Genomic DNA, 13348 nt, shown 5'->3' on the forward strand with positions numbered 1-13348 from the left:
GGACCACGCTGGTGTCCCCTTGTTTACCCCTGAGTCAAGACTCTCAAGTCACCTCCACCAGGAAGACCCCTTTAGGATCTCTCCTCGAAGTCCACAGAACGTGTTATGGCCTGCCCTTTCCCCGCGTAGATAAAGGCTCCGATAAGGTGGTTAGGCAGCAGAATTTCTCCCAGCTGAAAGGAACGGACGTGAATAAGCCTGTATAACAGGGTGGGATAACTCCGCCTCACATGATGAGGAGTTATCGTGACGTCTCCGCTACCCCCAAAAGAACCAAGGAGGAGGGGTAGCGGGTCCACATTTGGGATGTGCAAGCTTGGTCCAGGCTGACCCCTAGCGGCAGGGCGGGCGCCCGAACGCTGCCCGGATCCAAGATGGGGGAACTGGAAGTCTGATCTGGCGTCGGGAGATCACGTGTCCGGGGCGGGGCCTGCGCCTAGGGGGCGGGGCGGGGCGGGGCGGCGCTCTAGGCCGAGCGGGAGGTCGGGGCTGCGGGCGCTCGCTGGTGGCGGATCAGGAGGTGGCTGCGGTGGCGGGGCTCCGCGGCCGGGGTCGAATCCGATCGGGAGCCATGAGCGTGGACAAGGCCGAGCTATGCGGGTCTCTGCTCACCTGGGTAGGTCGGGGGCGGGGCCAGGGACAGGTGTGCGCCCGTTCTTCTTGCCCGGAAGCCCTGGCCTTGGCTCAGTCTACCCCTCTGTTCTGGGGCTGGGAGGGGGAAAGGGTGGTGGGCTTGCCCGGCGGTTGGACTCTGGCCTGAGCACCCGCCCCGGTCACGTGGCAGGTCTGCGTGGAAAGAACAGGTGAGGCTCCGCCCCTCCGCAGCTGGGTCACGTAGGGCGAGGGCACAGGTGAGCTGGCCTGGTCACGTGGGGCCCGTGGGGACCAGGTGACTCGTGGTTCCGCCCTGGCCTCGTCGCGCGGGGTCTGTGGAACAGAAGTGAAGTGAGGCCACGCCCCCTCCAGGCCCAGGTGTGCAGAGGCCACACCCCCGCGGAGCTGGTATGAGAAAACTAACTATAGGCCAGTCCCCGCCAACCGTATGAGGTTCCTGCTGACCGGGAAAATCTGCAAATGGGGAATGGTTCTGTTCTCCCAGGCCCTGACTGCCCCTTGCCCTTTCCTCTCCCTCCCCAGTTGCAGACGTTCCACGTCCCGTCCCCCTGTACCAGGCCCCAGGACCTGAGTAGTGGCCTCGCCATAGCCTATGTGCTGAACCAGATGTGAGTGGGGCTGAGGGGGAGGGTCCCGAAAAGGTCCTCCAGGAGCTCATCCCACCTTCTCGCCCCCAGAGATCCTTCCTGGTTCAACGAGGCGTGGCTCCAGGGCATCTCAGATGACCCAGGTCCCAACTGGAGGCTGAAGGTGACAGGTGGACTCATGACTGGGGGACAGACTGGCGAAGAGATAATCAGGGAACGCTAAGCTAGACATATCCTGGGTGATGGGTCAGCTAGCCACATGTCCTGGTTGATGCACAGACTTGGCTAGGAAGAGGGACAGATGTCTGGTGACGAGCCAACTCTGATCTTTCATTCTCCTATGGAGCAGGCCTGGGTGTAGAGCAAGGAAAAACAAAGACAAAAACTTGCGTGCGCACACACATGTAAACATTAACTTCCAATGGCAGTAAGTTCTACAAAGACAATAAAAGCTGAGCCATGAGAGAGGGCAACTAGGTGGGTGGTTACTCCAGATGGGTTGATCTCCATGTGAAATTTGGAGAAACGGGATTCCAGGCACAGGGAACAGCAAATGTAAAGTGCGGAATAAGCTTGATGTATCGAGGAAAGACAGGGAGGTCAGAACAGAAAACAAGGGGCCAGGAATGGTGGATGAGGTCATCAGGAGGAGGGCAGGCTGGGGCAGGGAGATGGATTCTATTTTAAGTGCTGTGCAAAGTCAAGGGAGGGTTTTAGCAGAGAGGAAAGACACAACCTGGCTTGGACTTTAAAAAGCTCCCCCTGGCTGCTTGGAGAGGAATGGGGGGTAGGCAGCAAGAGTGGAAATTGACACCAAGTTGGTGCAATAATCAGGTGAGAGATGCAGGTGGCTAGAGCCAAAGGGTGGCAGGGCAGGTGATGAGAAGTGATTGGATTCTGGGGACATGTGAACAAGATGGACAGGTGGACAAGAAGGGCAGGTGACTAGATAGGTCGTCCCTAGGAGAGAAGACATTCAGACAGAGAATGGTGCCAAACAGGATGAGATGACCAGTGATTGGGAAATGTGGCAGAGAGAAAAGGTTGGGGTAGGCAGCTTCACAGTGGGGGCTGCCTGGCTCCTTCTGGGGGCCTCTGGGACCCTGGACACAACTCCTTACCTCTCCCTAGGTCAGCAACCTGAAGAGCATCTTACAGAGCTTGGTGGAGTATTCCCAGGATGTGAGTAACCATGGCAGGGCTTAGGGGGTGGGGTTGGGTTGGAAGGAGGTGAGTGTCTGTGAGCCCTCATATCCCCTATTCCCACCCCCACCCCCCTATCCTCAGGTCCTGGGGCATCCTGTTTTGGAACAGCACCTTCCGGACGTGAGCCTCATCGGCGAGTTTTCAGACCCAGAAGAGCTTGGCAAGCTGCTTCAGCTGGTGCTTGGCTGTGCCATCAGTTGCGAGAAGAAGCAGGGTATAGGGGTTCGGGGGCCCCCAGGGGACGACCCAGGGAATTCCTTCTCACCCTCTACCCCCATGTTTCAGTGTTCTCCACCTTGATCCCCAGAGCACATCCAGAGAATCATGACGCTGGAGGAATCAGTTCAACACGTGGTAATGGAAGCCATCCAGGAGGTAGGTGGGGGTGCCCAATGTGGCAAGGAGCTTCAGGGGAGGGGACATCAGAGCAGAGGCAGCTGGGCACAGGCTCTGCCCTGGTAAGGTCTGGGCTCTTCCTGGAACCCAGCTGGCCAGATTTCCCCGTCTCATGTGTCTGCCAGCACTAAGTCACCATTTAGCACCCTCAGAGGACCCAGCCTCCCTGCTGGACCCATGGCAGGAAGGCAGTCTTTAGACTGGGGTTCTTGGGGAGAACTGGCTTTGGGGACAGGAGAATGGAGAGGCCCTTAGGCTGGGTCATGGAAGCTTTAACGGCCACCCTCAGAGGGCCCAGCTCATCTCGATGTCCTCCCGCCCTGCTTCAGCTCATGACCAAAGACACCCCTGACTCCCTGTCACCAGAAACATATGGGAACTTTGATAACCAGGTAAGAGGTGGGGGACCTTGTTAAAGGACCAAGCCCATTGCTGATTCTCAGGGCTGCCTAAGGAGGAGGAACTTGTCCTTAAGTGTGTAAACTTCCTCCATCCCTCAGGGTCCTAGCCTCTTCCCTCATTCCCACATCACCTTTCCTCCAGTCCCTTGGGGTCCCAGCCCTCTGCTAGATCTTGAGGGTTTCTGGGCTCCTCCTCTCTGCCACTAGAGATGCCAGCCTCCCCCCACTCTCTTCCCGTGGATCCCTGACTCCTCGCCCCTCCCCACCCTCCACTACCCTCCTCAGTCCCGAAGGTACTACTTCCTGAGCGAGGAGGCTGACGAGGGGGATGAGCTGCGGCAGCGCTGTCTGGACCTGGAGCGGCAGGTGAGGTTGAGGGTGGTGGGGGGGAGCACAGGTGCTCCGGGGGCAGGGTTGCTCGCCTCCGTTCTCCCCTCCAAACTCCAGCTCATCTGCACCCCCTGCTGGCAGCTGGTGCTCCTGTCCGAGGAGAAGCAGAGCCTGGCCCAGGAGAATGCGGCGCTGCGGGGGCGGGTGGGCCGGCCGGAGGGTGAGGGCGCCCCTGGCCTCACTGCCAAGAAGCTGTTGCTGCTGCAGTCCCAGCTGGAGCAGCTGCAGGAGGAGAACTTCAGGTGCAGTCAGCTGGGGATGGGGCCAGCAGGCCAGGGGATTGGCCCAGCTGCAGTCCCCTCAAGCGTCCCTTTCTTCCCCACCCCACCCCGCCAGGCTGGAGAACGGCAGGGAAGATGAGCGCCTGCACTGTGCCGAGCTGGAGCGGGAGGTCTCTGAGCTGCAGCAGCGGAACCAGGCGCTGACCAGTCTGGCCCAGGAGGCGCAGGCGCTGAAGGATGAGATGGACGAGCTGCGGTGAGTGGTCGGTCCCTGGGTCGCCACTGCACACTCTCGTTGCCACCATGTCCCTCTGATGCCGTCGTCCCTCAAGAACCCCCAAATGCCCAGTGGACCCGCACAGTGTCTTCTGGACGCCACCAAGATTCCTGGATTCCTGATGCCCCCCAGGACCCCACAGTGTGCCCTTGTGATCTCACATTATAGCCCCCAGACCTTGGAAGATCCCCACGACCCCAGCTACCAGCTCCCCACCCCTGCTCCCATGCTGCCCAGATGCCCTCATGCCCCAGGATCCTATTGTGCCCTCCAGGACCCAAATGCAGTAATCCCCCCGCTGCCCCCATCACCCCTCATGTGCCCCCTCATGATAGGACTATTCCTTTTTACGACTCCACAGCACCCCTGCAGCCCCAGAGCACTTGTTGGGCCTCCAGAACACCCATTTCCTAGACCTCACCATGCCCTCTGTAACCTCAAAAGGCTCCCCTGTGACCCCGCAGCACCCCTGTAATGTTAAAGTGTCTAGTGAATCCCTACTGCACCTTAGAGGACCACATAGTGCTCTGCCCTGAAGCTCCCCCAAGACCCCACCATGCCCTTGTTGATCCCACAGCCACCTTATAACCTCAAAGTGTCCTTGAGGCTCTTCAGAGCCTCTGGGCACCATCATTCCCCCTGGAACCCCTCAGTCATTCTATATCCCCCCAATCCCCCCCCCCCCCCCCCCCCCCCCCCCCCCCCCCGCCCCGCCATCCCTGATTATGACCCTGGGCTAACCACTGGTGCTTAGGGCTCCCTCTGTGCCCCTTAATGATTTCCCAACAACACCAGGCCCTGGCTGACTCCTGACCCTCACGATCTACCACCTTGAACCCACACATCCCCAGGTGATATGACCTCTTCCCCTGCCCGGAGGGCCTCAGATCCAAGCTGAACCCTGACCCCAGACCCAGGCCTCCTCTCCCGACTTGCCTCCTCCCCCAGGCAGTCCTCTGAGCGTGCTGGGCAGCTGGAGGCCACGCTGAGCAGCTGTCGGCGCCGGCTGGGGGAGCTGCGGGAGCTGAGGCGGCAGGTGCGGCAGCTGGAGGAGCGCAACGCCGGCCATGCCGAGCGCACCCGGCAGCTGGAGGATGAGCTCCGCCGGGCCGGCTCGCTCCGTGCTCAGCTCGAGGCACAGCGACGACAGGTGCGGCAGGGATCAGGGCAGAGCCTGGAGGGCAGCGTGCTCTGGGCCGCTGGGCCCCTCGCCCCTCGCACTTTGGCCCATCCTCAGCATGGCGCTGAGCCCCTGCACCCGGAGCCCTCTCTCCCTCATTTGCATAGCTCCTCCCTAGGCTCGTAAGCCCCGCCCCTCCGAGTTTCCGCGCCTGGCCTCTCTGGCCCCATGCCTTCACATTCAACCCTGCCTCCTCACCCCTCCTCTCTGTTCAGGTTCAGGAACTGCAGGGCCAGAGGCAGGAAGAGGCCATGAAGGCCGAGAAATGGCTATTCGAGTGTCGAAATCTGGAGGAGAAGTATGAGTTGGTGACGAAGGAGAAGGAGGTGAGGCTGAAGTCTGGCATCCAAGCCCCACCCTGTCCATCCTGGCATAGCCCAGTCCCCAGGAGGCCAACCCTCCCTCAAATGGCATCTTGCATCCTGTCCCTCCAGCGGCTGCTGGCAGAGAGGGACTCCTTGCGGGAGGCCAATGAGGAACTGCGCTGCGCCCAGCTGCAGCCTCGGGGGCTGACCCAGGCTGGTGAGTCGGAGGCCTAACAGCCCTAGGGCCGGGGGCAGGGGTGGCCTAAGGTTCTGTTAGGGCAGACAGAAAAGCAGTGTCCCAGGGCTTGTAGAGGCTGGGGGCGGAGCTAGGCCACTTTGAAGACAGGCTAGAGCGGGAAGAGGTGACAAGGGCTGACAGAAGGCAGGGGCTGACCTCCCAGGATCAGGGTGGGGCGAAGGCAAACTCAGGCCGTGCATCACTGCTCCCTGTCAAGCTGGGAGTGAGGCTTATATTAAGCCAGGCTTTGGGCCAAACTTGAGTCCCCAAAGATGATTCTTGGAAAGAGAACCCTAGGGCTGGGGGCAGCAGCTGTGCACTAACCTGAAGACATTTCTCACATTCTCCAGACCCCTCGCTGGATCCCACCTCACCAGCTGTGGAAAACTTAGCAGCAGAGATCCTACCTGCAGAGCTGAGGTACCCTGGGGTCGCTCAGAGCTCTGGCCGCACCCAGAGCCCACCCTCTGCCCTGCTCCCAGTGCAGGCACCTACTGCTAGCCTGACCTGCTATGTTGGGATGCCAAGTCCTAGCCTGGCTCTTGGGCCCACTCACTCCTAATTCGGCCCTTACCTGGTCGGCGCTCTAGCCCTTGTTGGTTGCTTGCCTCTCCAGGATCCATCCTCAGTGCACAAATTAGGCCCAACCCATCTGGCTCCACTCACGGAGCAAGATTCCTACCCCCAGCCCCGCTCACCTGGGACTCTGCCCCCAGGGCGTAGCCCTGTCCTCAGTGTAGCCCTTGCTAGGTTCAGTGACCTGTGTCTTGCCCAGATGAACTCCCCCACCCCAGTTCTTCCTATTTCTGCGCCTGTCTTTCCCGCAGTCTTGCTTTCTCGCAGCCCTAGCGGGGATCGTGAATGTTCTAACCCGCTCCCGTAGCCCCGCCCTTGCCTGCCTCCACCCTTAGGCCCAGCTCAAAACCCCGCCCATTTTTGGTCCCCCAGCGCTGGGTCCCCATTACTCTAATCCGGCCCCGGGGTCTGGTCGGGCTCTTCCCCAGGGCTCTGTCCCTCTGCCAGCCCTGTCCGCCCAGTCTCCCTGCCAGAGCCCCGGCAGGCCTGCGGGGTGACCCGTCTCCAGCCCTGCTCACTCCCTGGCGGTCGGCAGGGAGACGCTCCTGCGGCTTCAGCTGGAGAACAAGCAGCTGTGCCAGCAGGAGGCGGCCTACCGGGAGCGGCAGGAGGAGCTGCAGCGCCACCTGGAGGACGCCAACCGCGCGCGCCACGGGCTGGAGACGCAGCTGCGGTGAGGACCCACCGGGCGGAGGCCCCCCCCCGCGCGCGCATGGAGGGGGCGTGTGAGGCGGGGCAGAGGGCGGGCGCAGGCACTCAGCAACCCCGCACTCCTGCAGGCTGAACCAGCAGCAGCTGTTGGAGCTGCGGGCCCAGGTGGAGGACCTGCAGAAGGCCTTGCAAGAGCAGGGGGGCAAGACTGAGGATGTGAGTGCCCTCCTCCTCCCTGCCTGGCCCTCCCTCGTGCCCTCCCCGTAACCCTTCTCTCTCTCCTCCCTGCTGCTCGATGTCCCCTGCAGTCCATTGTAAGTACCGTGGGCCCAGGGTGGCACCCGCTACCCTCACCCCGGGAAGGAGTTGGGACCTCTGGACCCGCATTCACCCAGTGCCTGTTCTCTCCCCCAGTCCGCCCTGCTGAAGAGGAAGCTGGAGGAACATCTGTGAGTCCCAGAGGGAGGGCATTCCTGGTGGTGGGGGGAAAGGCTGGGGCCCAGATGTGGGGGTCATTTGCTGTCTATGGGGACTTATTTATGAGGAGAGCTAATTAGCCAAAACGGAGAAGGCTCAGATCAAGTAGGGTCTTGGGGGCCAAGGGAAGGAGTATGAACTGTTTGGGGGGAACAATGGGGAGCCATGGAGGGAATTGCAGTAAGGTAGTATGACAATCATCTTTTACTTTTTACATTGTTAAAAAAGAAACTATTTTGGGGGCACCTGGCTGGCTCAGTCGGTAGAACGTGTGACTCCTGATCTCAGAGTCATGGGTTTGAGCCCCGCATTAGGTGTAGAAATTCTAAAAAAAAAAAATTTAACCAAAAAAAAGAAACGATTTTATTTTGTTTATTTTTTAAAATTTTATTTATTTATTCATTTGAGAGAGAGACAGCATGAGCAGGGGGAGGAGCAGGGGGAGAGGGACAAGCAAGACTCTGCTGAGCGCGGAGCCTGACCCGGGGCTCAATCCCATGACCCCAACATCATGCCCTGAGCGGAAATCAAGAGTGGGATGCTTAACAGACTGAACCACCCAGGCGCCCCTATTTTATTTTATTTTTTTAAAAAGATTTTATTTATTTATTAGAGAGAGAGAGCAAGAGAGCACGACCCAGGGGAGGGGTAGAGGCAGAGGGAGAAACAGGCTCCCTGCTGAGCAGGGAGCCCGATGTGGGACTCCATCCCAGGACCCTGAGACCATGACCTGAGCTGAAGGCAGAGGCTGAACCAACTGAGCCACCTAGGCGCCCTTATTTTATTATTTATTTATTTATTTAATTTATTTTTATTAATTTATTTTAAAAAGATTTTCTTTATTTATTTGACAGAGAGATAGCACAAGTAGGCAGAGTGGCAGTCAGAGGGAGAGGGAGAAGCAGGCTCTCTGCTGAGCAGGGAGCCAGACGTGGGGTTCGATCCCAGGACCCCAGGATCATGACCTGAGCCGAAGGCAGACGCTTAACGACTGAGCTACCCAGGCACCCCCCTAATTTATTTATTTATTTGTTTGTTTGTTTATTTTTTAAGATTTTATTTATTTATTTGACAGAGACAGAGACAGCGAGAGCAGGAACACAAGCAGGGGGAGTGGGAGAGGGAGAAGCAGGCCTCCCGCTGAGCCGGGAGCCCGATGCGGGACTCGATCCCAGGACCCTGGGATCATGACCTGAGCCGAAGGCAGTCGCCCAACCAACTGAGCCACCCAGGCGCCCCCCCCCTAATTTTATTTTTTAAAAAGATTTTATTTATTTGAGAGAGAGAGCGAGCACAAGTGGGGGGAAGGGCAGAAGAAGAAGGAGAGGGAGAAGCAGGCTCCCCACTGAGCAAGGAGCCTGATGCGGGACTCGGTCCCAGGACCCTGGGATCATGACCTGAGCCACCCAGGCATCCCCCCTATTTTATTTTTTTAAGAACCTATCTTAAGTAGCTATTATATTTATAGTTTAAAGAACAAAATATATACCGAGCAATACAGAGAGGTGTATACCTCTTAGTCCCCACATTGATTGTTTCTATCCCACCCCCATTCATATTAGTTCATTATAAAAATCCTTGCAGGGCGCCTGGGTGGCTCAGTTGGTTGGGTGACTGCCTTAGGCTCGGATCATGATCCTGGTGTCTCAGGATGGAGTCCCGCATCGGGCTCCCTGCTCAGCAGGGAGTCTGCTTCTCCCTCTGACCCTAACGCCTCTCATGTGCTCTCTCTCCCTCTCTCATTCTCTCTCTCAAATAAATAAATAAATAAATAAAAATCTTTAAAAAAATAAAAAATAAAAATCCTTGCAGGGGTGCCTGGGTGGCTGAGTCAGTTGGGCAGCTGCCTTCAGCTCAGGTCATGATCTCAGGGTCCAGGGTCATTGGGCTCCCTGCTCAGCGGGGAGTCTGCTTCTCCCTCTCCCTCTGCTCCCCGACGTGCTCTCTCTCTCTTGTGCTCTCTCTCTCACGCTTTCTCAAATAAGGAAATAAAAATTTTATTTATTTATTTATTTATTTATAAAGATTTTATTTATTTGACACAGAGAGACATAGCAAGAGAGGGAACACAAGCAGGGGGAGTGGGAGAGGGAGAAGCAGGCTTCCTGCGGAGCAGGGAGCCCCATTTGGGGCTCGATCCCAGGACCCTGGGATCATGACCTGAGCCGAAGGCAGACACTTAACGACTGAGCCACCCAGGCACCCCTAAAATCTTTATTTTTTTTTAAGATTTTTTATTTACTTATTTGAGAGGGAGAGAGCCCGCACAAGCAGGGGGAGGGGCAGAGGGAGACGCAGACTCCCCACTGAACAAGGAATCTGATGTGGGCCTCGATTCCAGGACCCCGGGATCATGACCTGAGCTGAAGAAAGCCGCCCAACCGACTGAGCGAGCCACCCAGGTGCCCCAAATAAAAAAAATATATATTTTTAAAGATTTTATTTTACTTGACAGAGAGACACAGCCAGAGAGGGAACACAAGCAGGGGGAGTGGGAGAGGGAGAAGTAGGCTTCCCACGGAGCAGGGAGCCCGATGCAGGGCTCCATCCCAGGACCCTGGGATCATGATCTGAGCCGAAGGCAGACGCTTAACAACTGAGCCACCCAGGCACCCTAAAATTTTTTTTTTAAAGATTTTATTTATTCATTTGAGAGAGAGAGGGAGAGAACGCACAAGCAGGGGGAGAGGCAGAGGGAGAGGGAGAAGCAGACTCCCCGCTGAGCAGGGAGCCCGACCTGGGGCTCAATCCCAGGACCTGGAGATCATGACCCGAGTCGAAGGCAGACGCTTAACCATCTGAGCCACCCAGGTGCCCCAAATAAAATCTTTAAAAAAATAAAAAATAGGGGCACCTGGGTGGCTCAGATGATCAAGTGTCTGCCTTCGGCTCAGGTCATGATCCCAGGGTCCAGGGATCGAGTCCTGCATTGGGCTCCCTACTAGGCAGGGAGCCTGCTTCTCCCTCTGCCTCTGCCTCTCTCTCTCTCTCTCTGACTCTCGTGAATAAATAAATAAAACATTTTTAAAAAAATAAAAATCCTTATGAAATTTTTTAAGCAAATGCAAATGAATATTATATAAATTTTTATTCTGATTCCTCATTTACATGAAAGGTAGTGTGATATCTGCTAGTTTGCACTTCGCTTCTCCTACTTAAGAAGATGGCTGGGAAATTTTGTCATATGAATAGTTTGTTTTTTTTTAATAAATACAGTAGCTTTTGTCGACTGGGGTTCCATGGAGAAATTAGGCCTTACAGAAAATGATTTGTTTGACTCTTCTCACTTCTGCCAAGGATGGAGTGTAGCTAGTACCAACCCAGACTGCAGAAAAAGTTATTTCCTTACAGAGGATGGATATATGGAAACATGAGGGCTTAATTCTCCTGTAAAATTCCAGTCTGGAAGGGCTGGCCTATAACATTTTATTGTGAAAGTCATAATGTATTTAAGTCATTCTTTCTGGTGCCTGGATGGCTCAGTCAGTTAAGCATTTGCCTTCAGCTTGAGTCATGATCCCAGAGTCCTGGGATCAAGCCCAGGCTCGCTGCTCCCTGGGGAGTCTGCTCCTCCCTCTCCCTTTGCCCCTCCTCCAGCTTGTGCTCTCGCTCACTGTCTCTCTCAAATAAATAAATAAAATCTTTAAAAAAAAAGTCATTCTTTCTAGGTATTTGCAATTTCAAACAGTGCAACAAAGTAAAACCTTGTATGTGCATCGTTCTGCTTGTGTGCAGATATGTCGAAAAAGTGGAATTGGTGGCTTAGAGGGCACATGCCTTTGTCACCTTAGTAGACGTAGCGCAAGTTTCATGATTAGGTGTTAGACCATGTTCCATATCCGGTGCACGAAAATAATCTCACCTACAAGGAGTGTTCTTAGATCTTCGGGGTTTTGCCTCAGGTGGCAGAACTGTAAGGTTTTACACTTTTGTTAGAAGAGATCTGCATGCTAGAAAGATCCCTGGCTGCTGGGTGGAGAAAGGAATGAGATCGAGTGTAGAAGAGACTGGCAAGGGGGTCATGGCTGTACCAGTGTGTGGGCTGTGGGCACGGAGCGAAGTGGACACACAGGGGGCTGGTCCAGAGCCCACCCGACGCGGGGAGTGGAAGGTTGTGGCTCCCGTGGCTAAGGAGATGGTGGGACCAAGGCATATGGCTTCCGTCTCAGGGGGCTGGCACACAGGTCTCTGCAGCCGGGCAGGTGCACGTTGGCCAGCTGGGAAGGCTGTGGCCACCAGTGGGAGGAAGGGAAGGAGGCCCAGTGGTCAGCCCGCTGCTGCCCATCCTCTGTCCACAGGCAGAAGCTGCATGAAGCAGATCTGGAGCTGCAGCGGAAGCGGGAGTACATTGAGGAGCTGGAACCGCCCGCTGACAGTGGCAGTGAGTGGGATGCAGCGGCTGGGGGGGCCGGGAGAGCCCCGAGCTTGGCGGGGAGCTGAGGGGTCGCCTTGTTCCCCCAGCAGCTCGGCGTATCGAGGAGCTGCAGCACAGCCTGCAGAAGAAGGATGCGGACTTGCGGGCCATGGAGGAGCGCTACCGTCGCTACGTGGACAAGGCGCGCACGGTGAGGACGCTGGGGGCTGCACGGGCCTCCTGCCAAGGCTGCTGCCTCCCACTGACCCATGCCTCCCACCAGCGCGCACCTCTCTGCCCCCACTCCTGCACCTGCCGATCCCCCATCATATCACAGACGTCTGCACCACACTTCATGCGGCCCAACACGTCCGACGGCCTGCAAGGCCAAGGTCACCCTGCCTGGGTCTTTCCCAAACCCTAGGTCATACAGACCCTGGAACCCAAACAACGGCCATCCGGGGGGGCACCCCCAGAACTTCACACCCTGAGGACACAGCTCCGGGAGCGGGACATCCGCATCCGGCACCTGGAGGTGGGTGTCCTCATCACTTCTCACTGTCCCCAGCATGTCCAGGCCCCTGACTGTTCCCTCCTTGGCAGATGGACTTTGAGAAGAGTCGAAGTCAGAGGGAGCAGGAAGAAAAGCTACTCATCAGTGCCTGGTATAATATGGTGAGTGCACGTCACCGTAGTGAGGGTACCGGGATGTGCCATGGGCTCACTGGACGCCAGCCATGACTCCTTCTTCCGTCCAGGGCATGGCTCTGCAGCAGCGAGCTGGGGAGGAGCGGGCACCTGCCCATGCCCAGTCATTCCTGGCACAGCAGCGGCTGGCCACCAACACTCGCCGCGGGCCTCTGGGACGCCTAGCATCTCTGAACATGCGCCCCACTGACAAGCACTGATGGGCCTCAGGATCCTGCCCCCTGCCCAGCCAGTTGGGGCTCAGTCTGCCCTGGATTCCCCCAACTCACCTGGGGCCCAGCATCAGGAAGGCCTAGGGTCAGCTGCCTGAGAGCCTTAGGGTCATGACTTCTGCCCTTTGTTCTCTCAGATGGGACAAGAGTGCAGGATAGGGCAGGAGGCAGGAGTGGGTCTGTTCTTTTTAGCAATGTGATTCTTATCCTTGATTTTCAGCCTGGGTTAATGAGATGCCAGGGGAGAGAGTGATTTTTATATTTGAGAAGAAAAATAATAAAGATTTTCAATCTGTCCTTGCTGGACTCAAGGCACTGAGGGGAGGGAGAGAAGATGGGCCAGATCATTGCTTTTAGAAAGGCCTGGCTTGTGTTCTTACTAAAGCGTGAATGACTGACGGCACCCACTGGGAGGTGAGAACCATGTTTGTGTCTGTGTAACAGTATGTGCGTGAGGTCGTTTTTTGAAGAGGCTTCGGACAAAAATTCCTGCCTTATGAAGTTGTCGTTTCTCATGAAGAGAGACAGACAATAAACAAAATAGATAAAGTGAA

At 56.5% G+C, this 13348-nt stretch overlaps 1 protein-coding gene across 3 annotated transcripts; it reads left to right on the top strand.

Annotated features, from left to right (window-relative positions):
* The first annotated feature begins 481 nt into the window (after positions 1-481).
* On the top strand, positions 482-13091 carry HOOK2 (hook microtubule tethering protein 2). Of its 3 annotated transcripts, none has more exons than XM_034997109.1 (22): positions 482-616; positions 1138-1223; positions 1293-1365; positions 2334-2384; positions 2490-2622; positions 2716-2783; positions 3134-3196; positions 3491-3571; positions 3677-3837; positions 3932-4072; positions 5042-5243; positions 5489-5599; positions 5708-5795; positions 6167-6236; positions 6928-7065; positions 7172-7259; positions 7458-7492; positions 11819-11901; positions 11982-12085; positions 12299-12409; positions 12478-12549; positions 12633-13091. In XM_034997109.1, exons 1-22 carry the CDS (start codon positions 572-574, stop codon positions 12780-12782), a joined length of 2154 nt encoding a protein of 717 aa, XP_034853000.1. In that variant the 5' UTR covers positions 482-571; the 3' UTR covers positions 12783-13091. The 3 variants fall into 3 exon arrangements, with proteins under 3 accessions (XP_034853000.1, XP_034853001.1, XP_034853002.1); XM_034997110.1 differs by having other exon boundaries at positions 11985-12085; XM_034997111.1 differs by lacking the exons at positions 482-616; positions 1138-1223; positions 1293-1365 and adding an exon at positions 1400-2036.
* Positions 13092-13348: the final 257 nt, after the last annotated feature.

The sequence above is a fragment of the Mirounga leonina genome, unplaced genomic scaffold, assembly GCF_011800145.1.
Source record: "Mirounga leonina isolate KUSES-001 unplaced genomic scaffold, KU_Mleo_1.0 Mir_94, whole genome shotgun sequence".
Lineage (NCBI taxonomy): Eukaryota > Metazoa > Chordata > Mammalia > Carnivora > Phocidae > Mirounga > Mirounga leonina.